The sequence below is a fragment of the Delphinapterus leucas genome, chromosome 20 (assembly GCF_059928025.1).
Source record: "Delphinapterus leucas isolate spDelLeu-1000000601 "Yukka" chromosome 20, BTC_Dleu_Yukka2, whole genome shotgun sequence".
NCBI classification, from domain to species: Eukaryota; Metazoa; Chordata; class Mammalia; order Artiodactyla; family Monodontidae; genus Delphinapterus; species Delphinapterus leucas.
The window spans coordinates 56,693,412-56,720,184 of record NC_143148.1 but is presented as its reverse complement, the minus strand read 5'-3'; the positions used below and the strand labels follow the sequence as shown (position 1 = coordinate 56,720,184).

At 50.8% G+C, this 26,773-nt stretch overlaps 1 protein-coding gene across 1 annotated transcript in view; it reads left to right on the top strand.

Moving 5' to 3' along the window:
- Positions 1-278: 278 nt before the first annotated feature.
- Positions 279-26,773, top strand: part of COTL1 (coactosin like F-actin binding protein 1) — a 43,708-nt gene continuing 17,213 nt past the window's right edge. The window contains exons 1-2 of the mRNA XM_022583024.2: positions 279-471; positions 733-815. Coding sequence (XP_022438732.1) covers positions 395-471; positions 733-815 — 160 coding nt within the window. The 5' untranslated portion in view covers positions 279-394. The remainder of the gene's footprint in view (positions 472-732; positions 816-26,773) is intronic.

The following is a 26,773-nucleotide window of genomic DNA, read 5'->3' as shown; positions in this document are numbered from 1 at the left end:
GAGGCGGGGGGAAAGAAATCCCCTCCTCCAGCCCCCACCGCAGAGTTGCGCAACTCACTCGGGCTGGGATTGGTCGTTGTCACGTAAAGACGCCCCACCCTCGACGCCCTACGACCAATAGCGAGAGGAGGCGGGGCTGGATGCGTCCTGGGAGGCCAATGGTTGGAGGGGGGCGGGGCGGCGCGGCCTAGGTCTGGCGCGCGCTCACGGCGCCCTCGGAGCCAGAGCAGCGCTCGGAGCTCAGAGCTCGCTTACCCTAGCCGCTGTCGCCGCCGCTGCCCGCCCGCCCGCCCTTGGAGCGTCCCCGCCCCGCTCTGCTCCGATCCCTGCAGCCGTCTCGGAGCGCGCTTATCTGTCGCTGCGAGCACAGTATCCACGTTGCGGCATCGCGGCGATGGCCACCAAGATCGACAAAGAGGCTTGCCGGACGGCGTACAACCTGGTGCGCGACGACGGCTCGGCCGTCATCTGGTGAGGAACTTTCCTTTGCTCTCCAAGCCCCACTCCCGAGCTCGCAAGGGGCCTGGTGCACTGAGCGGTCTTCCCGACCGGACGGATGAAGGGTCATCCCGTGCTGTCTTCCCGCAGCCTTAACCCAGGACGGCGTGGAAAGCCAGCGCTGGCTTCTCCCTAGCCAGAGCATCTTTTAGACTGTCCTGCTGGAAGCTCGGCACTGTGCAGCTACCAACGCTGATGTGTGTGTGTGTGTTTTTCTCTTCTCCCAATCCAAAGGGTGACTTTTAAGTATGACGGCTCCACCATCGTCCCCGGCGAGCAGGGAGCGGAATATCAGGACTTCATCCAACAGTGCACAGGTAGGGAGACGCGCCATCTGGGGGAGTTTCCCGTCTTCTGGGATATTGTCAGTGCCGGGGAGGGGCGGCAGAGGCCAAACTGGGCGGAGCCTGTGGCCACCCTGGGCGCCTCTGGCACTGTAGGAACCACATTTGAGCGTTCTAAAGCCTCACAAAGCCTTCTCCCCTCTGGGCATCCAGAGCGATCAGAGGCGACCGCCTGGCTTCCTCTCTCCCAAGGTAACCTTTTCAGGCATGGCAGCTCCTTTGCCTCCTGCGGGTCGCTAGTTTTCCACCGTCAACTGCCGCTGTTCCAAACTCCTGGCTCCAGCCCTCCACGCTTTCCCCTTCCACCGGTCAGTGAGCCCCAATAAAAACAATCCTAGCGTTTATTGCAGGAGCTAGGAACGGTCAGCTTCACCCACCCCCCTTCTCCCACAATCGTTGTCCGTGTGCTGGTGAAATGTTTTTATTTGTAGGCTATAGAACCAGATATGAAAGTGTACCCACCGTAGGATCTCATGTATATGAAATGATAGAAAAGGCAAAGCCAATCTGTGGTGTGAAAAGTCAGAAGAATGGGCATATTTGCGGGTAGATAGGCACTGGTGGGGGGCGGGAGGGGCACCCGGAAGGTGGTGTGGGGTCGGGTGGGGTTGAAAATGTATTTTGATCTGTGAGGCAGTTAAACAGGTTTCTACATATGTAAGAAATCTTTCAAGCAGAATCCTTAGGGTTTGTAAACTTTCTGCCCTTCCCTGCGGTGTGTTGAACCATTAGGAGGAAAGAACGCACGCAGGTAGAACCACAACCCCCCATCCCCACCCCATAGAAGCAAAAGGCCCAGCATCATTGGTAATAGGGCCTTTTAAAGCTGAGATTGGAGAATGGGCTCTTTTCCAGGCTCTGGTCTCTAGCTTGGAAACAGATAGATTCAGACACAGGCAGTGCAGCCTGGAGGTTAGGGTGGGGACTCAGTCAGCAAGGTGGATTGGAATCCCCGCGTGGCCACCCTCTAGCTGTGTGGTTTGGAGCAAGTTACTTTACCTCTCGGGGCCTTGGTTTCCTCTCCTGTAATCTTAGGGGGCTGTTGTGAGAATTGGTGAGTCAGTGCCTGTGCAAACGACATGGTCATTTGTGAAATAAATAAAAAGTACTCATCGTGCCCAGGATCATGCGACGGCCCCTTTCCTTTATTCAAATGGTATTTTGCATTTACTCTAATTAAAAGAATGTTTATAAAGTGTCTGCTATGGGCTGGGTGGTACTGAGGTTTGTTTTTTTTTAAATCTTCTTTCAACTAGAACGTCTTCCTAAGAGCTGCCTCTAGACGTTCACTCACTGTTTTTGGAAAGGATTGTTTAAAATATCAGATGTGTGAAGTACTTTCGCAACTCACATCTAATGAGGTGCACGGGGCCTCTTGTGGAGAGCGGGGTGGGGGTGGGGGCTGGGTTCCAATCCTGGCGGAGGAGCCCAGTCTCTGAACCACCTCTATCCTTCCGCCGCCACGATGACTGCTTTTACAAGTGGAGTAAGTGCAGACTCCTGGCTTTCACCCCATCTGGTATATAACTGGGAGTTTCAGCAGTATTTTTTGCCTTGCTGGCCCTGAGGCTTTCTCATAGGCCGGCTTCTTTCCTCCCTGGACAGTAAGGTAGCAGTTTCCTCCTGCCGGCCATCCATCACCCCACCCCCCATCAGAATGGGGTCTTCCCCTGCCCCCCGCCCCCTGTCTCTGAAGCTATTGTTCTCTACATCGAGTAGGAGAAGGTGACCCCGGGAAGAAAGGGCATCCTGTGAGTAGGTTCTGAACAGATGCTCCCGGCCATGGGGCGAGGCTGTGGTCAGGGAACACTTCCTCCCTCCCTGGAGCTTTGCGGTTTGCTAGTCAGACCCTTCCCCCAATGACAGGAATGGGAGTGGGGAGGGCCTGGTGGGAGAACTAAAAATGCTCTCCCTGCTGCTTGTTGATCTTATGAATGGGCTGTGGGATCTGAAGGCTCCGTCTGCTTTGGCTGGAAGTCCACCTTCCTTCCCCAGCCATCTGTTGGACAAATGTATAGGCGAGTTATGGTTGCCGTGTCTGCTCTTGTTTGTGTTAGAAAAGCTGGTTCCATCCCACTGCCGTGTCCTCATAACCCAGTGACCAAGGATTCAGAACGCTGAGTAGTAACTTTCTATATGCAAGTCACTACGCTGGACATGCCTTGTCTCTGTTACTTCCATAGGTGAGGAAACCAAGACCCAGAGAGGTTAAGTGACTTGCCAGAGATCACACAGCAAGGTCGTGGCAGAGCTGGGACTTGAAGCCGGACAGGCTGGCTCCGAGATCTGTGCTCTTGGCCCCTTCTTGCTGAGGAAGTGGTTTAGGGTCTCATTTCTAAGCCATGAGGATTCTTCAGTGACACAGCAGGTTCTGGTCAGGGCTTGTGGGGTTGTTTGCAGGTTACAAAAGACACATTTGCCTATTCGCGTGATGCAGGGAGGCTTCTTGGTGGCCCTCATCCCCAGCCAGGTGTCCTGACAGGCCTGAGGCTCCCGTGCTCTGCAGACAGGCTCCCGCTCTGGTCCAGCCTTCCTATTTCCAAACCTCTCACAAGGTCACAGCGGACCTGGGAGCCTGAAAACAGCACCTGGTCGCCCCTCCGTCTGCACTGTGGGGATGAGGGGGTGGAGGGTCCCCGGGCTCTCTCTCCTCCCTGACAGCCCCTCCTTGGGCATCGTCTGTCTGCAACATCCTCCTTCACCTCTCCTGTGCTCTCTGGCTACTGTCTTCCTTCTCCTGTCCTTCCCCCAGGTTTTCCAGAATGGAATGTGCCCGTGCAGCCTCTCCCTGTCACCTCTCCTCAGCCCCCAGGCTGGCCTGTCCTTGTCTGCAGGAGCTGCTTCCTGAAGGTCATGGATCTCGAAAGTCGCTGGGCCCTCGTCCTCCTGTTTCTTTCTGCCGGCAGGATTTGGAGTCCTCCGCGCCCCGCACTGGCTCGTCTGGCGCTGGACTCACCTGGCCCCCTTCCTGCTGCACTAAGCGCTCCATCACCGCCTCTGCGCTTGCTTCTTGCCCCAAACTTCAGTCCGTGTGGAATGGTGGGAGATCTGTCAGGGGCAGTGAGAGAAGCCCAGTGCAGTTAGCTTAAGCAAAAAAAAAAAAATCAGTGTGGCTTCCACGGTTGGCAAGTCCAGGCCAGGTAGCAGCTGCAGGTAAGGCTGCCCAAACTCAACCTCCCCTCCTGCTGCTGCTAGCTCTGTCTTCCTCCTTTATTGCCCTTCTTGGGGGCAGGAGGGCAGGTTCTCCCTGAGCGGTGATAACAGATGCCCCCTAACCATCCCAGCTTCCGGGCTGCGGGCAAAGCCATCCAGATGGGGAGAGACAGACTCTTTGCCACCGATTTCAATGGAAGTCTCCAGACTGACAGCCACTGTTTGGCCTGGCTGGGTTCATGTGCCCACTGTGAACCAATCTCCGCCATTCTGGCTGGCTAGAGCTGGATCGGTGCCCACCCCTGGAGAGGGGGAGGGGCAGGCCCACCCAAACCAGGAGACAGGGTGGGGGAGGGTGGTTTCCTAAGGGAAAAGTGGATGGGAGGGCATATTGCTTCCAGGAGAGGGGCAAACCCAGAACAGGTCCAGCAACAGTCCCTCAGCCCTTGTTCTTTCTTGTCCTACAACCATTCTACCCCACCCCAACCCCCCACTGGGAGTAACTCTTCCTAAAGAAGGGCTCTAATCAAGTTTCTCCTCTGCTCATTAACCATCTATAGCTCCCATCTGCCCATTGCATTTACAGGCTGCCTGCTTGCCATTCCAGTCCGTTGGTCCCCACCCACCTCTCCTGCCCAATAGCTCCCCACACCCTTCTTTGTGCACCTGTGGCCTGACCCTGTGTAATACTGCCAGCCTGCAGGCCAGTGATTTTGGAGGTTCCCTCCGGGCAGAATTCCTCTCCCCTGTATCTGTCCCTCTGGGATTGAGCCAGCAAACCAGTCTAGTGCAATCCCTTCTGTATTTCAACAGCCAGAACCCTTGGGAATCAGAAAAGCTCTAGATTCACATCCCAGCTCTGCCCCTTGCTGTGTGGCCTTGGGCAAGGACATCCCTTTCTCTGTGCCACAGTCTTCTGCTCTGTAAAATGCGGGTCCTGATGGTGCCTGCCTCTGATGGTGACTGAGAGGGTTAACTGAAATAGCATGTCTAAAAGGAGAGTCCAGCACCTCCCTGGTGTTACTGTTACTTTTTATGGTATTATTTTTATTCTCCTAGCACTTAGGATGACAGTGTGCTTTCTGCTCTGAAGCTTTCAGTGCATGCCCCAGCTCAGCACACAGTAGGCACTCAACTCTGGGTTTGCCCATGAGAGGCGCTCAACCCCAGGCTGGCACGCACTAGGCCCCATGCGGGCGTGCATGAGACCTTTAGCCTGGGCCTGCATGCAGCAGGTGCTCAGTACATGGTAACAGGTGGTTAGCACAGTGGTTGAAGGGCTAGGCTGCTTCAAACAGGCCTGGGTTCAAATACTTGCCAGTCGTGGGACCTGGAGCAGGTGAGTTCATCTGCTCTTTCTTTTGCTATAATGTGCTCAGTAGCAGGATTAAGGAAGCAGGTCCATGGTGCCAGAGATGCAGTAAGTGCTCCGTAAATGGTAATCACTGTGATTGTCACCTCACTGGTGGATTTACTGTTGTGGAAGTAACGTATGTGGTCTGAGAGCACCAGAGAGATGGGAGGGGAAGAGATGATGGGGAGGGAATGGGTACCGAGCTGTGCTGGAGGGTCTTTGGTTGCCCCAACAGAGCCCCGGGCAGTGGGGAGGAGCCAGGGCTCAGCTGGCAAAGGAGAAAGGAGCTGTTTCGCAGATTGACTGGTCACGTGATCTCTCTGATCTCAGCATGAGGGCTTACAGATCATGTGTGTGTGTTGGGGCAATGGCTCGAGTTGTCTATGAAATCATGTCTTGTTTCTGTACCTTACAAGTGATACACGTCCTTTGCAGGATACTCAGAAAGCAAGACTAAGCAGAAAGAAGAGAATAAAAACCAGATATAGTTCAGATATAGTTTAACGCTCAGAAATTTGTTCATTCGTTCGTTCGTTCCCTCTTTCCTTCCTCCAGTTATACGAGTGGCTACTCTGTAGGGTACTGTTCTAGGCACTGAGGATAAATATAGATGCAGAGAAAGCCCCTGTCCTCATGGAGCTGATGTTCTATTGTCATCGTCCAGCCTTTAAAGTAGCTCCAGGGGCTTCCCTGGTGGCGCAGTGGTTGGGAGTCCGCCTGCCGATGCAGGGGACACGGGTTCGTGCCCCGGTCCGGGAGGATCCCACGTGCCGCAGAGCGGCTGGGCCCGTGAGCCATGGCCGCTGGGCCTGCACGTCCGGAGCCTGTGCTCCGCAACGGGAGGGGCCACAGCGGTGAGAGGCCCGCATACCGCAAAAAAAAAAAAAAGCAATGGAGTTTTGGGCTTCCCTGGTGGCGCAGTGGTTAAGAATCCACCTGCCAATGCAGGGGACACGGGTTCGAGCCCTCGTCCAGGAAGATCCCCCATGCCGTGGAGCAACTAAGCCCGTGCACAACTACTGAGCCTGCATTTTAGAGCCCGCGAGCCACAACTACTGAGCCCACGTGCCACAACTACGAAGCCCGTGTGCCTAGAGCCCATGCTCCGCAACAAGAGAAGCCACCGCAATGAGAAGCCCGTGCACCGCAAGAAAGAGTAGTCCGTGCTTGCCACAACTAGAGAAAGCCCGCGCACAGCAGCAAAGACCCAACACAGCCAAAAATAAATAAATAAATTTATAAAGTAGCTCCAGAATGTTCTCTCATATAAATGTAGCATTGTTTAATACATCTTTTATTGATGGACCCCAAAATACTCTGTTGCAAGCAGTTCTATTTTAGAAAGAATCCAGCCGACTGGGAATGAATCCAGTTTTCTGTTGGTGCAGATTTTAGAGCCGATCAGTTATAGTTACGAGCATTGATGTTGGAGCCAAGGTGTCTTGCCTTGAGTTGTAGCCTTGCTGCGCTGTGTGACCTTGGTCAAGTCTCCCAGATTCTCTGTTTCCTCTTCTGTAACATGGGGATAGTAATTGCACATGGTGTACAGGGTTGTGAGGGTAAATTGACATGATACACATAAAGCTTGTGGGGCAATGCCTGGTATAGAGTGGCTGCTCAATAAATGTGGTTACTGTTAATGTAGCACTTTGGAACGTGGTCTGTCTGGGTGCAGATATTCCCATGATGCTCTGGTGAGTCTGGAGTGTTCAGCTCAAACATTACTCACAGAGAGATGTGGGGTTGCATGTTTTTGTCTGTCCAGCATGCCATCCTTTGGAGGAACTTCTCCCTGTCATTTTATAATAATCCTGCTCAGCCAGTGTAGTTCCAGTGAGGTTGACTCTGCCTCTCCCCACTGAGAGGGCACATGACCCAGATCTGGCCAATCAGAGTAAGCCATTAACTGTTAACAAGTCTGTTAACTGATTGGTTCAGGGTTGGGCCCAGGTGACTCAAGTCAAACCAATCAGCACCATCCCTTAGACTTTGGGTCCCTATATCTTTCTCTGGGATTAAGATCTGTAAGCACATTGAAGGCTTGGGGCTTGCAGCACCCATCAACCATTTGGAGAGGGAACCTGAGAACTCAGGTATAGAGCCAAAGATGGAGGATGGAGAACAGATGACATGACTTAAACTCCTGGATCCAGCCATGCCTGAAGCTCTCACCTGGCTGTTTGCTTTCATGAGCCAATTAATTTTTTTTTTTTTTCCTTAAGGCAGCTTGAGAGGGTTCTTTCTCATTTCCCTCTAAAGGAGTCCTGGTCATAGCACCCAGAGTAGATGGCTGGGACAGGCTAAGAGAGGAGAATCCAGGTTGGGCAAGGAATTCAAAACCTCTCATGTGAGAACTGACTGAGGAAATGGGGCATATTTCACTAGGAGAGACACCTCAGGGGGACAGGAGTGTTGTCTTCAGATGTTTGAGGAGCTGTCTTATGGAAGGTGTGGACTTCTTCAGTGTTCCTACCCTCACCCCAACCCCATGTGGTAGAGCACCAAACAGTAGAAATTTCAGGGACAGATTTTGGGTTTGCCTGAGGAAGAACTGGCCTCAAGTTAGAATGGGCTGTCACTGGTGGTAGTAAGACCCCCATCATGGGAGGTATGTTAGAAGAGGCTGCCTGACCCCTTGGCATAGATATTTAAGAAAGAGGCCCTTCTTGACCATGCATTTCTCCTTCTCTCTCACAGCCCCCTTCTCTAGTCTGCTCTGCTCCCAAGAAGAGTGGCAAAATGCATTAGCTGAGGTATAGGTAATGCCGCTCTGGGATGGGATCAGCCCCACCAGGGACTGAGTGTGGCAGTGGGATGGTTCCTAAGGAAACGGGGGTGTCTTTATTGTTAAAGAAAAAAACCATTCATTCTAACTCTTATTAAAGAGCAGTAAGGCAGACTTTGTTCAGGGGACTGTTGGGGTAGGTGTAGGGACCACTACAGGGGAGAGAGATCAGGTCCAACTCTGAATACAACAAGGAAAAGTGGGAATTTATAGTGAAGGAGCAAGGTGGGGATCCGTGGATAGAAAGTTACCAAGAGGAAGGGTCAGGGGTGAGGGGGGATTCTTGCTGAACTGACTTAACGGGATACTTGCTGAAGGCAGGCCAGTGATCAGACATCACCGGGGGAGGGTGGGGATGAGGAACCCAATTTAGATATCGAGGGTGATCGGATATGGAGGATGGGGGATTCTGGCTCAACTGACTTGGCAGGGTCCTTGCTAAAGTCGGATAAGGCAGGGATGAACACAGAAGTCCAGAAGTTGAGACCTAGTTGAAAAAGAGCTCAGAAGAGCCTGGTTACAGTTTAGTCAAGGAGAGAATCTTTGCTGTTGTTGCAAGAGGGATGGAACGGGAAAGAGACAAATACACTTGCTGTCCATGGCCTCTGCCTGTGCAGCTGTACAACACACGTACAAGTGGCGGTCTATGTATTTTGCTCTTCTACATGTGGATCTTTTCCCCCTAGCTTCGCTCAAATTTAGAAATTGGTGTGAGAAGGGACGAAGAGAAATTGTCTAGTGAGTCTAAGGCAATATGAGGTCAAAAGGAAGCTGTAAATCTGTGACAGTGTTTTGGACATTGTAAAGTGCTAGATAGTCTGTTCCTCAGTATTCAACAAACATTGATTGAAACATCGCTTCTGTTGCTCCAGAAACAATGTTGGGTGCTGAGTCTTAAGTGGCACCTGAAGGGCTACTGAGACATTACCTCACAGTTTTCTGCAAAATTCACTCTCCCACTGCCTTCTTGGCCCACACATCCGTTGCTGGGAGGTCCTGAGCTGCATTGTGTCGCTTCTTTGTGTCATGAGATGCGTGGGCTTTGTGACAGCTCTTCTGGGTGATATTTGTGCTTCCTTTGGAGTTTGTGGGCCCATCTCCCATGGAGAAGTTTGCTAGATGTCCCTTTTCCTGGTAAGTAGGGTGTCTATGGTTCAGCAAAAGTGTTCAGTTAGTTGAAATGAATTGAGTTTCTGCTCCTTGAAAATCTTTAGACGTTAATGCAAACTTTTTGAAAGTATTGCTTGTGGATCATATAGATGTTATATCTACGTCCTCATCTCCCATCGTTTTTTCACCTCGTTACATCCTGGCATCCCCCCCATAACCAGAGCTTGGCACCCTGTGCACAGGTCCTCTGTCACCTTCTGGTGGCAAATGTAGTGGCTGTTTCTTTGTCTTTTTTAAAATAAATTTATTTATTTTATTTATTTATTTTTGGCTGCGTTGGGTCTTCGTTGCTGCACGTGGGCTTTCTCTAGTTGTGGCGAGAGGGGGCTGCTCTTCGTTGCGGTGCACGGGCTTCTCATTGCGGTGCACGGGCTTCTCACTGCGGTGCAGTGGCTTCTCTTGTTGCAGAGCACGGGCTCTAGGTGTGCGGGCTTCAGTAGTTGTGGCACGTGGGCTCAGTAGCTGTGGCGCACGGGCATAGTTGCTCCGCGGCATGTGGGGTCTTCATGGACCAGGGCTCGAACCCGTGTGCCCTGCGTTGTCAGGCGGATTCTTAACCACTGCACCACCACCAGGGAAGCCCCGTTTCTTTGTCTTTATTCCACTTTCCCTCCTTCCAGCCTTCGTCAGCGACCACTACTCACTGAAAAGATCATTTTCCCATCCTTCTGCTTCTGCGCTGCAAAGCTTGCCTAGTTCTCCTTTTCTGTTTCTCATCTCTTGCTCTCGCTTCCTTCTGCTGGTTCTCCTTCCCTTTCGTGCCCCATAAGTGTGGGTGTTTCCTGGGGTCCACCCTTGGCGCTGGCTTTTCCTTCTCTGGGATATTTATTGAGTGCCTGCTCTAGGGAAGCCCTTTGCTGAGTGCTGAGTTGACCCTTTCCTGACCCTGGCGAGTTTGCAGTCCAGGCGGGGGTGGGGAGACTTCTCTCTCCCTTTAACAACCTTTTGTAGTTTTTGCCCGTAAGGTCCAAATGCTTAGAGATGACATGGAATGTCCTTTAGGATGGGATGCTTGCCAGCTCACCCCACGCATGCACACTCCCAACACATGATTCGACCCCATGGAGGCCAAATGCCCCGCACTGTGTGGCGCTTTGCACGTATTGGCTCATCTATTATAATTTTTCTTATCCGTGAGGGGTGTGTATGTAATATGTACAATGGACCAGAGGAGGAGTCAGCCCCATTTTACTGGTAAGGAATCTGATGGTTTCCTTGGAGAGTCAAAAGTCACTTGCCTGGTAGACTCACAGATACAGAGAACAAACTAGTGGTTACCAGTGGGGAGAGGGGAGGGGGGAGGGGAAAGTTAGGGGTAGCGGGGAAAAAAGGGTTATTATGGGATTATAGGAAATCATGTGTGCGACCCTTTTGAAAATTGTAAAGCACTATGGAACTTAAAGAATGTTTCACCCCATAAACAAAAATTTTTTTAAAAAGTCACTTGCTTGAGATGGCACAGTAGGTAGAAAACTTGGACTTTGAACCCAGATCTGTGTCCGAGGCTCCCAGCCTTTCCCCTGCACTGTGCTGCCCTGCCTCCCCTTTCCTTGGGACTTGTGCGCAGTCTTCCCTCTTCCGGCCCTGTCCTCGTCCGTTTTGCTTTCCTGGAGGACTTCTATACATCCGTCAAGGCCCAGTGGAAATATCCCCTCCACTCAGATGCCCTCATTGCCTTTGTGATGCTCATCACATTCTGCGGTGGTTACATGTGCGTCTGTTTCTTCAATTCCATGGCGAGATCCTGGAAAGGGAGACTTTGTCTCTGTGGCGGTGGTATCCTCAGTGGAGCGTCTCCACCCCTCATGGTCACCTGGTTCCAATCTCTCTTTTTATTTATTTATTTATGTATTTATTATTTTTTTTAACATCTTTATTGGAGTATAATTGCTTTACAAGGATGTGTTAGTTTCTGCTTTATAACAAAGTGAATCAGTTATACATATACATATATCCCCATGTCTCTTCCCTCTTGCGTCTCCCTCCCTCCCACGCTCCCTATCCCACCCCTCTAGGTGGTCACAAAGCACTGAGCTGATCTCCCTGTGCTAGCTATCTGTTTTACATTTCCCACTAGCTTCTTCCCACTAGCTATCTGTTTTACATTTGGTAGTGTATATATGTCCATACCACTCTTTCACTTTGTCCCAGCTTCCCCTTCCCCTTCCCCGTGTCCTCAAGTGCATTCTCTAGTAGGTCTGTGTCTTTATTCCAGTCTTGACCCTAGGTTCTTCATGACCATTTTTTTTTCTTTTTTTTTTTTAGATTTCATATATATGTGTTAGCATATGGTATTTGTTTTTCTTTTTCTGACTTACTTCACTCTGTATGACAGACTCTAGGTCCATCCACCTCACTACAAATAACTCAATTTCGTTTCTTTTTATGGCTGAATAATATTCCATTGTATATATATGTGCCACATCTTCTTTATCCATTCATCTGTCGATGGACACTTAGGTTGTTTCCGTGTCCTGACTATTACAAATAGAGCTGCAATGAACATTGTGGCACATGACTCTTTTTGAATTATGGTTTTCTTAGGTTATATGGCCAGTAGTGGGATTGCTGGGTCATATGGTAGTTCTATTTTCAGTTTTTTAAGGAACCTCCATACTGTTCTCCATAGTGGCTGTATCAGTTTACATTCCCACCAACAGTGCAAGAGGGTTCCCTTTTCTCCACACCCGCTCCAGCATTTATTGTTTGTAGATTTTTTGATGATGGCCATTCTGACTGGTGTGAGATGATATCCCAATCTCTTTTTCACCAGTGGGTGTGTCACTCCCTTGTGTGGACCCAAGTCGCGGGCTGTAGCACTTCCTAACTCCCCAAGCTATATCCACATGACTGTTCATGTATCTGTTTGGTGTCTGACTCTCCTGCTAGAATCTGAGCTCCTGGGGGGCAGAAGCCTGCTCTGCTTGGTTCTCTGCTGTACCATCAGCACCTGGCATTCTCTCCAGGTGGGTGTTGAATAGATGAATGAACACAGTCCCCTGAGATGTTTGAGAGCTGAGCTCAGCCCTGGACGGCCCGCTGTTCCCTCTGCCAATATAACAGCCCAGTGGCCTGTATGGAGTGCCTGCAGGTGCCGAGGCTCTGAAACCCTCACCCGCACTGGCCTCTGGCCCAGCTCCCTGCCCCGGAGCCCGTGCGTGGCTGCATTCCTCACCGACTTAATTTGATGCTTTCGGCTTTTCAGATTCCACTCAGTGGCCTCTGCAGGGGCAGGTCCCCAGAGGCCTGTATGTGAAGGCAGGGCTGTTAACCTCAGCATTTTGTGTTTTTTTTTTTTTTTTTTCCTGTACATGGGCCTCTCACTGCCGTGGCCTCTCCCGTCGCGGAGCACAGGCTCCGGACGCGCAGGCTCAGCGGCCATGGCTCACGGGCCCAGCCGCTCCGCGGCATGTGGGATCTTCCCGGACCGGGGCACGAACCCGTGTCCCCTGCATCGGCAGGCGGACTCTCAACCACTGTGCCACCAGGGAAGCCCAGCATTTTGTGTTTTATTTCATCAGTGTATTTGAAATTAACCTGCCTGACATCCTGTTTAATTCTGGACTTAGTTTCTGGTCATCTGTCTTATTTTTCCTCACGTACTTAATCTTTTTTTATCATCCGTGTATTTGTGTAAGCTTCCTTGCCAATAATAAGTAATAGTAATACTTCAAAAATAATGGTGAACACTGGGCTTTTATTGTGCCAGGAATTGTGCTGAGGTCATTGTATGAGTTTCCTGTGGCTGCTGTAACAGATGACCACAAACTTAGTGGTTTAAAACAATGTACTTTTCTCATCTTAGAGTTCTGGAGGGCAGAAATCCAAAATCAACCTCACTGGGCTAACATCAAGGTGTGGGCCGGCTGTGTACCTTCTGGAGGCTTGAAAGGAGAACTGATTTCCTGGCCTCTTCCAGCTTCTAGAGATGCCTGCATCCCCTGGCTTGTGGCCCCTTCTTCCACCTTCAAGGCCGGCGATGGCTGGTTGAGTCCTTCTCGCGATGCCACTTCTCTGATTCTTCTGCCTCCCTCTCTTCCCTATTTGAGGATCCTTGTGATGACTTTGGGCCCACTCGGATCATCCGGGATAATCTCCCCATGCCGAGATCCTTAATTTAATCACACCCACCAAGTCCCCTTTGCCGTGTCAAGTCACAGAGTCACAGGTTCTGGAGATTAGGCTGTGGACATCTTTAGGGGCCATTGTTTTGCCAGCCAGAGTTACCTAATCGTGATTTCATTTCATCGACACCGTGACCCCATGTTGTAGGCCCTGTTGTCATTCCCATTTCATAGACAGGAAAACTGAGGCTCAGAGCCATAAAGTCACTGGCCCGGGGTTGCACAGAGGCGGAGCTGTGCTCCTCACCCAGTGCCTGTGCTCCTGGCCACCATTCCTGACCCCCTGCAGCGCTTGCAGCTGAAATTCTTTTGAAACAAGGAGGGAAGACCAAGGGCGAGCTCTTTTCTTTTTTTTCCTCTTCCCCTCCCCCAGTTTTATTGAGAAATAATTGGCATGCACCACTGTATAAGCTTAAGGGGTACAGCATGATGGTTTGCTTTACATACATCACGAAATGATGACCGTAATAGGTTGAGTTAACATCCACCGTCTGATATAGATACAATAAAAAGAAAAGAAAAAAAATTTGTTTTTCTCCTGGAATAGGAACTCTTAGGAGCTATCCTCTTAACAATTTTCCACACGCTTTTTTCTTGAATGCCAAGGGGCAGACCCGAGGCCTGTGTCTCTGGCTGGTGGTACATTTCTAAGAATATGCAGCTCAGAGGTACTCTTTCTGCCTTTATTCAAGTGAAGAGCCTGTGATGGTCTCTGGGGAGCAACACTCCGTAATTCAAACACCTCCATTCTTCCCAGGGAAGAATTGTCACTCTGCTACGTTTTTCTTTTGTTTTTTTGTTTTTCCAGTACGCGGGCCTCTCACTGTTGTGGCCTCTCCCGTTGCGGAGCACAGGCTCCGGACGCGCAGGCCCAGCGGCCATGGCTCACGGGCCCAGCCGCTCCGCGGCACGCTGGATCCTCCCGGACCGGGGCACGAACCTGTGTCCCCTGCATCGGCAGGCGGACTCTCAACCACTGCGCCACCAGGGAAGCCCTCTGCTACTTTTGGCGGAAGGGATGGCCCTTGGAGGTCATCTGATGTGACCCGGAAGTGGTGTTCTTCCTCTTTTGGCTATGATTCTACCCTGGCTCTAGAATGGAGGATACACTGTTCATGCTTTGCAGATAAAGGAAGCTGCTGCCTTGGGCAGGCCGCAGGCCCCTCTAGGCCACACGCTGGGGCTCCTGAGGAGGAGTGAGAAGAGCCAGGCTCTGTGCAGCCCCTTTGTGAGCTCCCTGCCCAACCAAGGAGGGAGCCTGTGTTCACTCCGGCGAGCTCTTGCAGCCCTGAGCTGGGATACTGTTTGCTCTGTTTTTTTGTGTTTGTTTTGTTTTGTTTTTAATTTTATTGAAGTATAGTTGATTTACGTGACTTGCTCTGTTCTTTTTTTTTTTGGCTGTGTTGGGTCTTCCTTGCTGCGCGCGGGCTTTCTGTAGTTGCAGCGAGCGGGGGCTACTCTTTGTTGCGGTGCGCGGGCTTATTGCAGCGGCTCCCCTTGTTGCGGTAAACGGGCTCTAGGCGTGCAGGCTTCAGTAGTTGTGGCTTGCAGGCTCTAGGACGCAGGCTTAGTAGCTGTGGCGCACGGGCTTAGTTGCTCCGCGGCATGTGGGATCTTCCCGGACCGGGGCTCGAACCCGCGTCCCGTGCATTGGCAGGTGGATTCTTAACCACTGCGCCACCAGGGAAGTCCCACTTGCTCTGTTCTTGATGTGCCAAAACCTACTGCCGTGTGTTCGATTTGGGGAAAGTAACTTACTCTCTTCTTTGGCGCTTTGTAACTACTCATTATCCAACAAACGTACACTGCGGACCTACTTTGTGCCAGGCACTCTTGGTACTGGGGAGGTTGGGGGATCCAGATCACAGAGCTTACATTCAATGGGAATGCAGGGGTAGCTAATAGATAAGCTAGCAAATCTGATCTTTTCAGAATGAGATGAGTGCTAAGAAAATGAAACGAAGAAATGGGCCAGAGATGGATTGTGGGGAGGCCACTGTTAGCCAGGGTGGTCAGGGGAGGCCTAAAGAGGAGGTGACGCTAAGGCAAGAACTGAATGAAAAGGAGCCGGGCATGCGGGTATCTGGGTGAGGAATGAGCCCAGCAAAAGGGGAGGCCCTCAAACCAAACGTCCGATAATGGTCTAGCTTCCAGAATATATAAAGAACTCTTAGAACTCAACAATACCAAGACCAATAACCCAAGTAAAAAATGGGCAAGGGATTAAAAAAAATTTTTTTTTAATTTATTTATTTTTGGCTGTGTTGGGTCTTTGTTGCTGTGCGCGGGCTTTCTCTAGTTGTGGCGAGCTGGGGCTGCTCTTCATTGTGGTGCGTGAGCTTCTCATTGCGGTGGCTTCTCTTGTTGCAGAGCACCAGCTATAGATGTGTGGGCTTCAGTAGTTGTGGCTTGCGGGCTCTAGAGCGCAGTCCCAGTAGTTGTGGCACACGGGCTTAGTTGCTCCATGGCATGTGGGATCTTTCCGGACCAGGGCTTGAACCCGTGTCCCCTGCATTGGCAGGTGGATTCTTAACCACTCTGCCACCAGGGAAGCCCTAGGCAAGGGATTTGAATCGACATTTCTCCAAAGGAGACATACACAAGGCCAGTAAATACATGAAAAGATGCTCAGCATCATTGTCATTAGGGAAATGCAAATCAACCCACAGTGAGGCATCACAAGGAGACTATAATAAAAGGTGTTGAGAGGATGTTGCGATTCAGAACCCTCATGCACTGCTGGTGGGAAGGGAAACTGGTGCAGCCCCCATGGGAAACAGTTTAGCAGTTCCTGAAAGGTTAAGCCTGGCTATTTCATGCCTTAGTATCTACCCGAGAGAGATGAAAACACACAAAAATCTGTACATGAATGTTCACAGCAGGATTATTCACAGTCCCCAAAGTGGAAACCACCCAAATGTCCATCAGGTGATGAACGGATAGACAAAATGTGGTCCATCCATCAATGGAATATTACTCAGTCATAAAAACAAATGAAGTACTAATTTATGCTATATCACATGGGTGAACCTTGGAAACATGACGCTGAGTGACACATTATTGCTGAGAAGTCAGACTTGAAAGGCCACATGTTGTGTGATTCCATTTATTTCAAGTTTCCAGAAGAAGCAAATCCATGGAGATAGAAAGCAGATTATTGGTTGCCAGGAGTGGCGACGGGGGACGAGGAGTGACTATTCATGAGCATGGGGTTGCCTTTTGAGGTGATGAAAATGTTCGAAAATAGACAATGGTGATGGTTGCACAACCTTGTGGATGTACCGAAAACCAATGAATTGTACATTTGAAAGGGGTGAATTTTATGGTATGTAACTATCTCAGTTTTTAAAACGTAGAGAAGAAAGGGGGTGGGACTTCCCTGGTGGTCTAGTGGGTAAGACTCTGCACTCCCAATGCAGGGGGCCCGTGTTCCATCCCTGATCGGGGAACTAGAACCCGCATGCATGCCACAACTAAGAGTCCACATGCCGCGATGAAAGATCCCATGTGCCACAACTAAGACCCGGAGCAGAATAAATAAATAAATAAATTTTTTTTTTGGAAAAAAGAAAAGAAGAAACAGGGTGAGGGGGTTGACAGAAATCCAGCAGGGTGGTGGCCTTGCGTGTGCAGGGAGGTGGGGTCAGAGGACTGATTTTGCCTGAACAGCATGTATTTTATTCCCATGTCTTTTGTCCTACAACCTTGCAGAATTTCGCCTTGGGTCTTCCTGTCGTTCCTTCCCACGTCCACATTTGTGGTTCTGCCTGCCACTTTTCCCTCCATGTCAGACCTGCTTTTCCCCACGGCCCCTTTCCAAACCCACGCGCCCAGGACATGCTCAGCCCCGCCCCTCGTGCTCACGTGAACTTGATCGTCTCCCGGCTCTCATTTCCCACTGCCTCCGTGTGCTCTGAAATAGTTAGCCACATTCTTATCATCACCACTGTCTGGCGTTTTTAGTGTCGCTGCCTCTGTGCCAGGTTCAGTTCTGAGCCCTTCCACGATTCTGACGAGGATTGACAGCCAGACACAGCACCGGACCCACGGCTGGGTTTTCATCTTCCAGTTCAGCGCCTGGCACCAAGCTGGTGCCCAGAAGTTGTTTCGTTGCCTGCAACTGTTGCATCGGACATGGGTACTTAAGGGAAAGCGGAAGGTCTGTCTTGGATGTTCATGTGCGTTAGTAGCTAAGAGAATCAATAAAAGAGTGAGTTGACACAGCTGTAAATGTGTGGGCAGACTCCAGGGCTGCGAGTGTCAACAGCTACGGGCATGAAAACCACTTGTGTGTCTGTCCCCACCACTCGGGGGCTCTGAGGCAGGGACAGAGAAACCCCCCACCCCCCCACCTAGCTCAGAACATTGGGGATCAGAGAGGGGATGCCAGTGAGCCCTGGTCACACAGCAGAGAGAGGCAGAGTGGGGACTTGAACCTGGGTTTCCTGGATCTCTGAGCTGCTGAGGGTTGGTGTTTGCTTTGCACCTCTGGGGCCCCGTGCTTGGTGATGTGAGCAGGGAAGGGAGAGAAGAACCCCCACGTTATGCAGGCGTTGCTAATCCTACCATCACCGTGTTCTTGGGCTGCCCTTCCCATGTGCTTTTAGTTACGAGGCACATTTGTCCAGACCATGTAATTGCTACCTGTCTGTCCACATCTGATTATTTCTGCTGGTCTCTTCATTAGAATCTACACCTTTAAAATCCAGGGAGGGGATTGGTTTTATTCTTATAAGATAGCATCTCTCAGTGAAGTGACGTAGCTGAGGATTGGGGACCAACGTGCTCTGAGCTGCTAAAGGAGATGGGCAGAGGCTCCTCATTTACTCGAGAAATGTTTATTGAGCATGGATGGTGTGTCAGGCACCGTTGTGGGCACTGGAGATGTCACAGGGAACAGGATTCCTGTCCTCCTGGTGCAGGGATGAGCAGACTGCAGGAGCCCTCAGGGATGTCACTCTGAGCCTTTAAACTCTTGTTTTACACACAGTAATAATAAGCTAATTATATGCCCCTCTAGCCTGTGGCAAGTCAGAGATAGAGAGAGGGACTGGTAGAGGAAGGCATTTTGAACTTACCCGCAGAAGCTGGTGTTTTTGTCTGTGGAGTTCTGTCAGAATCTATCCCTCAAGTTGTTAACATGGGCCCCCTTCTTCCTCATTACCCCGTTAGCTGGGTGAACTCTAGGTCATCCTTCAAGACCCAGTTCAAACATCACCTCCTCTGTGAAGGCTTCCCTGATCACCACCCCACAGGAAGAGTTAATTTCTTTCTTTCTTTGATGTTCCCATATGCCCTGTGATGCCTCGTGGCTATGGTGCTAACTTCATTGTGTCCACACACTTAGTTTTTCTTATTTGCCCCGCTAGATTGTGTATTTTTTGAGGGTTCATATTGTGTCTTATTCAGCAAAGTCTTTGAACCAAAAATTGTCAACAAGTGTTTGTCAAATGACTAACAGCAGTGGAAGAAACAGCAAAACTATAAAAAGTGGATACGAGAATGCAGAGCCGTGCACACCGGGGCACATAGTGCTCAGGCAATCAGACACCGAATCCTTCAGTGTCTTCGGAGTGTCTCATTGTCAACGCTGCAATTATGTACTCAGAGCCTCCAGGAACTGGTTACAGCCACTGTTCTCTAAGTCAGAAGGTGAAGCCAGATGTAACACACTGACTGCCATTTAAGGAAGTAAAAATAGTCATTAAAAAAAAGTTACGGTGCTCTGTCACTGAGGGAAAACCTTTAGCTATCCTGATAATTTGGGTCTCCAGATCAGCCCGTTCCCTGAGGGTTCTACCAAAGTCATCATCTTTCTTTTCCCCTGGCTATATTCTGTACTCCATTTTCTTGTGTTCTCTGTCAAACTAGGAAAGCTGGGTCATTCACTTCTCGAAAATGCAACGAGGAAGGAATCATTTGAGAAGTCTACCGCTTTGAGGAAGGGGTGGGACAAAGAATCAATGTGCAGAGACAGTGTGATCTCACATGCAAGGACTGTATACACATCCATGGAGCCCTTGTTCTCCGTGTCCAAGAGAGGGAGGACATTTAGCACTTCCAGGTCTTTGTCTGTCGCTGCCTGGGCTTCCACATCAGCAACTTGATGGAAATGATGCAGCTGTGGCAACGGGCCAGCTGTCCCTCTGCCCCAGGCGGCAGGATGTTTGAATTCTTTCCTGTTTCCTTTCATGCCCGCTCTAGGGAGCTTGCTTGGTGGAAGCTGACAGCTCAGCTTTTTGGAGTGTGGGTTGTTTTTTCCCTTACTGAACCTTGTTTGCATAACTTCTTAGGGAGTCTATATAAGGTAAGGGCAGCTTCAGCCCAGCTCTGGGGCAATTTCCTGCTGTCTCCTTCCCCCTTTCTTTTGTCTTGCTCTGAAGTTCGGTGTTGGATGGAAATTATGAAATGATTACTTCTCTCTCTCTCTTTTTTTCTTTCTGTTGACCAGTAGATATTTATTGAGTGCCTACTATGTGGCTGGCGCTGTGGTTTGTGCTGGGGATATGACAGGAATTGGACAGATATGAAAGCAGCTAAAGAGATCAAAGGACATGCACCCAAAGGTTTACTTAGGTGCCACTTAGGGAGTTTACTAGGGTTATTTAGGTGGTGAGGCTTTTTTTTTTTTCTCTCGCTTGTTTGTGCTCCTAATTATTCTACACCTAGTATGTGTTTTTGTGTGTAATGAAAAAAATTGTTCAGAGCATTTGCAAAAGTGTGAGGAAACCTCACTCTGCTTGACTCGTGGCAGATCCTCTGTCTCCTCTGGGTTTCGTCCTCCAGCCAGTGCCAGCTTTGGGAAAAGGCAGAGGGGAAGACAAGGGTCTTTTTTGGGAGAAGGCAGGGCCCCTGGATCAATGTGGATCTGTGTCAGGGTCACCGTGGTGAGCATACTGGGTGTGACCAGTCAGAATCTGTCCCTCAGTGATTCTGAGCCTCAGGAGATTTCAAGTGTGGGTGGGAGGGGTGGGAGAGGGCAGGGAGTCATTAAGAGCTTGGTGGGGATTATGTGCCGTTTATAGTTTTTGGGAAATTTATTAGAGCAGCTCATCCTGGTGGCCTTGGTGATTCCAGATAAATCTGACCCCCCTCTTTTCTTCACCCCTCTTCCCATGCCCTCTGTGGTCATCTCTCCCTCTTTGCGTCATCCTATTTCCTTCATATCCCTCCGCCTCCTGCCTTACCTCTACTCTCTTTTCCTAAGTCCCTCCCTCCTTTCTAGCCCTAGACTGGAGCTGGAGGAGGGAAGAGATGGGAGAAGGGGAGGGGGTGGTAAAGGCAGTTGATAGGAGAGAGAGAGGGAAATGCAGGGTGGAGAGGAGTATAGAGGAGGGCCGGGGGAGGAAGGGGCTACAAAGGAGAGAATGCCTAGCGACCACTGCCAGCGTTTCTTTTTTTTTCTTTTTGGCTGCGTTGGGTCTTCATTGCTGCACGTGGGCTTTCTCTAGTTGTGGCGAGCGGGGGCTACTCTTCGTTGTGGTGTGTGGGCTTCTTATTGCGGTGGCTTCTCTTGTTGTGGAACACAGGCTCTAGGCACGTGGGCTCAGTAGTTGTGGCTCACGGGCTCCAGAGCTCAGACCCAGTAGTTGTGGCTCGCGGGCTCAGTAGTTGTGACGCACGGGCTTAGTTGCTCCGCGGCATGTGGGATCTTCCCAGACCAGGGCTCGAACCCGTGTCTCCTGAATTGGCAGGTGGATTCTTAACCACTGCGCCACCAGGGAAGTCCACTGCCGGTGTTTCTGAGCAGAGTTCTGCCAGGCAGTATCCCAAGAACTTTTCAGACAATGACTTTATGCTGCAAATTAGCTTACACATAGTCAGTGAAGGCAAGGAGCCTTGAAAAGAGGAGCAGGACTTTGAACCAAGTGTGCCCTGCCTGGGGTCTCTAGGTCCTGAGGGGTCCTTAGGGCTGTGGGACTGACTGGTTCAGGAGCTGTTTCACACTGATAACCCATCCTTGGCCCGTGATGAGGCTTCAAAGGGTCAAGTTCTATGAGAGTGGAGTTTTATGAACCCCCTCTGAGGACCATCTCTTCATGAACAAGACTCTCACGGAGCGAGGGAGGGGAGGGTGGCCACAGTCCCGAATTGGGGCCACCTCAGCGAAGGTCAGAAGGCAGCGTGCGGTGGTGTCAATGGTCCTTGGGGTCGGGGCTCCCAACCTTGCTTTGTCATCGGTTGATGGCTCCCCTGAGATGGGGCTCTGTGTGGTTTTGTGATGCATTTGGAAATCGTTGTTAATGATGGCTTATGTCAGCAGACATATAGAGGTCACAGAAAAACTCCCTATTACCGGTACCGTAGCTCAGCAGCTCTTTCTCTAAATACTGCTCTTCTGTCTTGGGCTGTGGGATTTGGGGGAAGGGGGAGACTCTGCGGGGACAGTCCCGCTGGTCTTTGATGGGGACATGCTCAGGGAACCACGCCTAGATGCCTCAAATTCTGTAAATTCTAGTGTTGAGAAGACACACCATACGGGAAGCTCCTTTACACGATCAATTCCTTAAAATAAAAGGTGCTGGTGGGGAGGAAGTGGGTGAGGCTGAACTCTGGGCACTTCAACTTTTCTGCCCATGAGACGTTTTTTCTCACTCCCTTTCCTGGCCACGAGATAGTGGGTCCTCTGAGCTGAAAACCCCATCTTCTCTTCTCACCTCTTCCTCTAGGTCAGTGGTTCTCAGGCTTTGGAGGCACCAGAATCCCCCAGGGGCTCGTTCAAACTCACTTTCCAAACCCTATTCCCAGAGTTTCTGAATTCAGTCTAATGAGTACCTGGGCGATGCTGTTGCTGCTGGTCTGAGCACCACACTTTGAGAACTGCTGCTCTAGATGTAAGCAGAGAAAAGGAATGTCTGGCTTCTTATCACTTCACCTCTCTGAGCCTTAATTTCTCCATCTGTGAAATGGGATTGGAAGCAGTGCTGACCGGACAGAGAGGTTGGGATAGAAAAACGTGCAGCTACATGTAAGTGCTTAGGACGGCGCCTAGCACGTAGTAAGTGCTTAGTAAACAGCCTCTGTCATCTTCAGGACCCTTATTGGTCTTATCTGTGCCCCCTAGTGCTTGACACTGTGCTTGACACACAGTAGGTCCTCAAGAAATACTCATGGGACGAGTGACCACATGACTGTGTGTGCCTAGGAGGGCCCTACTTTGAAACTGAGCAGAGTGTGCGTAAGTTTGGCAGATACAGAAAGCCAGCAGAGAGGCTGGAAGGCAAGGAGCCTGTCCTGTTGGAGGGACTTTTTTTTTTTTTTTTTTTGACCGCACCTGCAGCTTGTGGGATCTTAGTTCCCTGACCAGGGATCGAATCTGGGCCCCCTGCATTTGGAGCATGGAGTCTTAACCACTGGAACGCCACGGAAGTCCTCGAGGCTGTCCTGTTGGGTTTGGCAGTTAGGAAGCCACTGTGGACCTCGGAGGGCATTTTCACCAGACGGATAGGGATAGAAAAATCGTCACCATCCCCATCAGGCAAGCCTTTCACATCTCTTTCTTTTTCATTGAATCCTCACAACCAATTTGTGAGGTAGGTATTTGACCCATTTTGCAGACGAGGAAACTGAGGCTTAGAGGCATTCAGGAATCTGGTCTCATCACAGAGCTGGTATGAAGAGGGGATGAGTTTCTAATGGATTCCAGAACTTGGACTCAACCTGGATGCTGTAGACCAGAATGTTGAGGCTGAATGGTCAAGGGAGCAGCAGGTGTAGACGGCTGTGCTGGGACCTCTCACAGAGGGAGCTCAGAGTGTGTGTCCCCTGGTATGAGTCCTGGGCCCAGGTGCCCCCCACCAAGGTTGTCCAGTGCTGCACCTCAACTTTTCAACCTCAGACTGGAAAGATGTGCCATTGGCCCGTTGGGGACCAAGTGCCACCCCAGGGGTGACAGTGACCCCAAGTACCAAACTTCTTCCGGCCAATTTTGCCATCCTAGTGTGTATGTGCCCACACATGCATTCACACACACACACACACACACACGAACATGCACACACAGGCACACACACACACTCATATATGCATATGTGATGGGGTCAAGCTCTGCCATCCAGGTGATGCGCCCGTGTGCACATCCGTGTTTGGTCTGCACTGTTTGTTCAGAGGAAGGAAGTTAGCGACTAAATGAGAACTTCCTCCTGCATTGACTAGTCGGAGGTCAAATGGGCTTAGGACCTCCTTCAGGATGCGTGGGGGACAGAGGTCTGTGTGGGCAACTGTGAAAATGTCACTCAGACCAACAGGTTTTTCATCTCAGACTTTCAGCTGACTTTGCAGTGTCATGCCAAATCCCGAGTGGCAGACATTTGTAAGCAAAACGTGACTCTCGGATTTTCAGAAACGTCAGCAATCTTCTTGGCCAGAGCATTGTCAGATAAGCACCAAACAGGGACCCAGGAAAGCAGTCTCTCCGGCCTTGATAATTTAAATGACATTGGCCTGCAGTTCTGGAAGGGCTTAAAAGCCAGGTTCCCTGTGTCTTTGGAGGTGGGCGTGAGACTGACTTATCGGATATCTGTCTTGTGCCAGGTCCTGGGCTGGTACTTGGGCACATGGTTTGTAACTTTCCCACTGAGTTTGGCCAGTGATGGGGCTGTTGGGATCCAAGTGTGGTCATGGGATCCCAAACGTCCAGGCTGACCAATGAGGAAAAGGGAAATAGAGTGGTTGCCATGGAAACAGACTGCGAGTTCTTTTTGCTGGTGTTGTCTTAGCCTTAACAAGGCGCGAGGCATCTGAGGTGTGGCCCGCCTCCCCCTCAAGTCAAGACTGCAATTTAATTAAACACTTTGGAGCTGGTTCTCCTGTTCCTCCATCAACACTAGGAACAGTGTGCTGGCTTCCCAAAAGCGGCCTCGATGCTCGGAAATGCTCGGCAACGAAAGCCCTGTACCAGCCGTGCGTGGCTGCGTGAATTTCAGTTCCTCAACCCGGACAGCCTCATTTCCTGTCCTCACGCTCCACGCGCAGCTCTGCCTGGTAGCTCAGGCTCCGGGGAGAAGGTTCTACCATGTCGGGCCAGCATCCTATTTAATCCTCACGGCCAAGGAAGGAGGGAGGTATAAAATTACCCCGGTCTGGAAACATCCCGAGTGTCCATCAGTGCGTGCACGGATGAACAGAACATAATGCGGTCCATCCGTACAATGGAATATTATTCAGCCATAAAAGGAGTGAAGATCATGCTACCACGCGGATGAATCTTGCCAACATGCTGAGTGAGAGAAGCCAGACACAAAAGACCACATAGTGTAGGTTTCATCTGTGAGAAATGTCCAGAACGGGCAAATCCAGAGACAGAAGACAGATTAGTGGTTGCTTAGGGCTGGGGGAAGGGGGGTGAGGACTGATGGCTGGTGGGCAGGGGGTTCTTCTGGGGATGACGCAGATGTTCTGGAATAAGGTAGTGGTCATGATTGCACAGCAGTTTTCATGTACTAAATGCCGCTGACTTCTCTGCTTTAAAATAGTTAAAATGGTGAATTTTTTTTTTTTTTTTTTGGCGGTACGCGGGCCTCTCACTGCTGTGGCCTCTCCCGTTGCGGAGCACAGCCTCCGGACGCGCAGGCTCAGCGGCCATGGCTCACGGGCCCAGCCGCTCTGCGGCATGTGGGATCTTCCCGGACCAGGGCACGAACCCGTGTCCCCTGCATCGGCAGGCGGACTCTCAACCACCAGGGAAGCCCAAAATGGTGACTTTTGTGGTGTGATTTTTACCTCAATAAAGAAAAAAAATGGGGAGGACCAAAACAATCACCCCATTTTACAGGTGAGGCAGCGAGGCTCCGATGTTTGGGGATTAAGTCAGATTCCTCCGGGACTAAGAGACAGAGCTCACATGGCCTCCTGCCCTTGGACTTTTCCTTCCTCATTTCCCACGGCCAGTTGGTCACTAAGCCATGTCAGCTTGGCCTGTGAAGTGTCCCTTACACCGGTCTGTCCTCACTGCCTGACCCCCGTGGTCAGGTCCCAGGATGGGCACCCACCAGGCTCCCATGGCTGGGTGGGGTGGTCCCCTAAAGCAGGGAGGCTGGGCAGACACACCCGAGATGTCCTAGCCCTTGGCTTCAGGCTGGCTCTGTCCTTGGCATGTTACCTTGGGCACATCACACAACCTCCCAGCCTCACCTACCAAACGGTTGTTTGGATGTTGATGAGGGTGACAACGATGCCCCCCGACCCCGCGGCCCACCTCCCAGAATCCTTATAAAGACCCAATGAATACTGACCCGTAAACCGAAAGGTGCTGTGCCAGCCTGAATGGCGATTATGATCTGTTTCCTTTAAGAAATGCCCACATGTGGCATTTGATCAGGAGTCCGTGGCCTGCCAGGGCTGTGTCTCAGCTCCCCTGGTCAGATGGTTCCCCCTTAGACAGCGTAGCTTGTCGTCAGGATGAGCTCATGCTTTGAGGTACTCCGCAGCCAGTGTAGACTGTGTCTCAATTACACTGAGAGGGCTGGTGGCCTTGGATCTTGGTGAGAACCTTTACTTTGTGTGGGATTCGGCATGGGGACACCGGGAATGATTCTAGGAAGAAAGACTCCTTGATTTAAAGAAAAAAAAGCCATAAAACCTCAAAGTGTGAACCTTTGACCAGCAGCATCAGTAACACCTGGGAGCTAGTTAGGGATGCAGACCCTGGGGCCCTATCCCAAACCTGCCGAATCAGAATCTGCATTTTAGCGAGATCCCAGGTGATTCAGACAATGCTTGGGAAACACAGCTCGATGGGTCATTGGGTCGCTGAGAAATCCTAAAGCCAGCGACGAAAAGCCATTTGAGAATATGAGCTGAATGAAGCGGCAGGTACAAGATGCATGACCCCAAACCAGCAGCATCCCGCGTACCAGCCATCACGGGGGCGGGGGGGGGGGAGGCGGGGGGGGGGAGGGTGGAATGAGATTTCACCGATAACTTTAATTGACATGTGAACTATTTAGTCATTAATCTGAGTAAGGATATGTGATGCCCTCAACAAAACGTGCAGGATTTTGGTGGAAAACACAAAGGGGTCCTGATTAAATGGGGACACAAAGTATGTCTAGAATTTGTTCTTACCTGCGGGCGGTTCTGCGCCCCTGGGGACATTGGGCAATGGCTGGAGGCGTTGTTGATGGTCCTAGTTGGCAGGGCGGTGTGTGTGTGTGTGTGTGTGTGTGTGTGTGTGTGAAGGCCAGGATGCTGCTCAGCACGAAGAATGACCAGCACGAAGAATGGCCCAGCCCCTAATGACTAGAGTACCGAGGTGGACACACACACACACACACACACACGTCACTTTAAGAACTCAAGAGTACCAGCTGATATCTGGGGGATGCAGAGCAGCGGAGGATGGGGG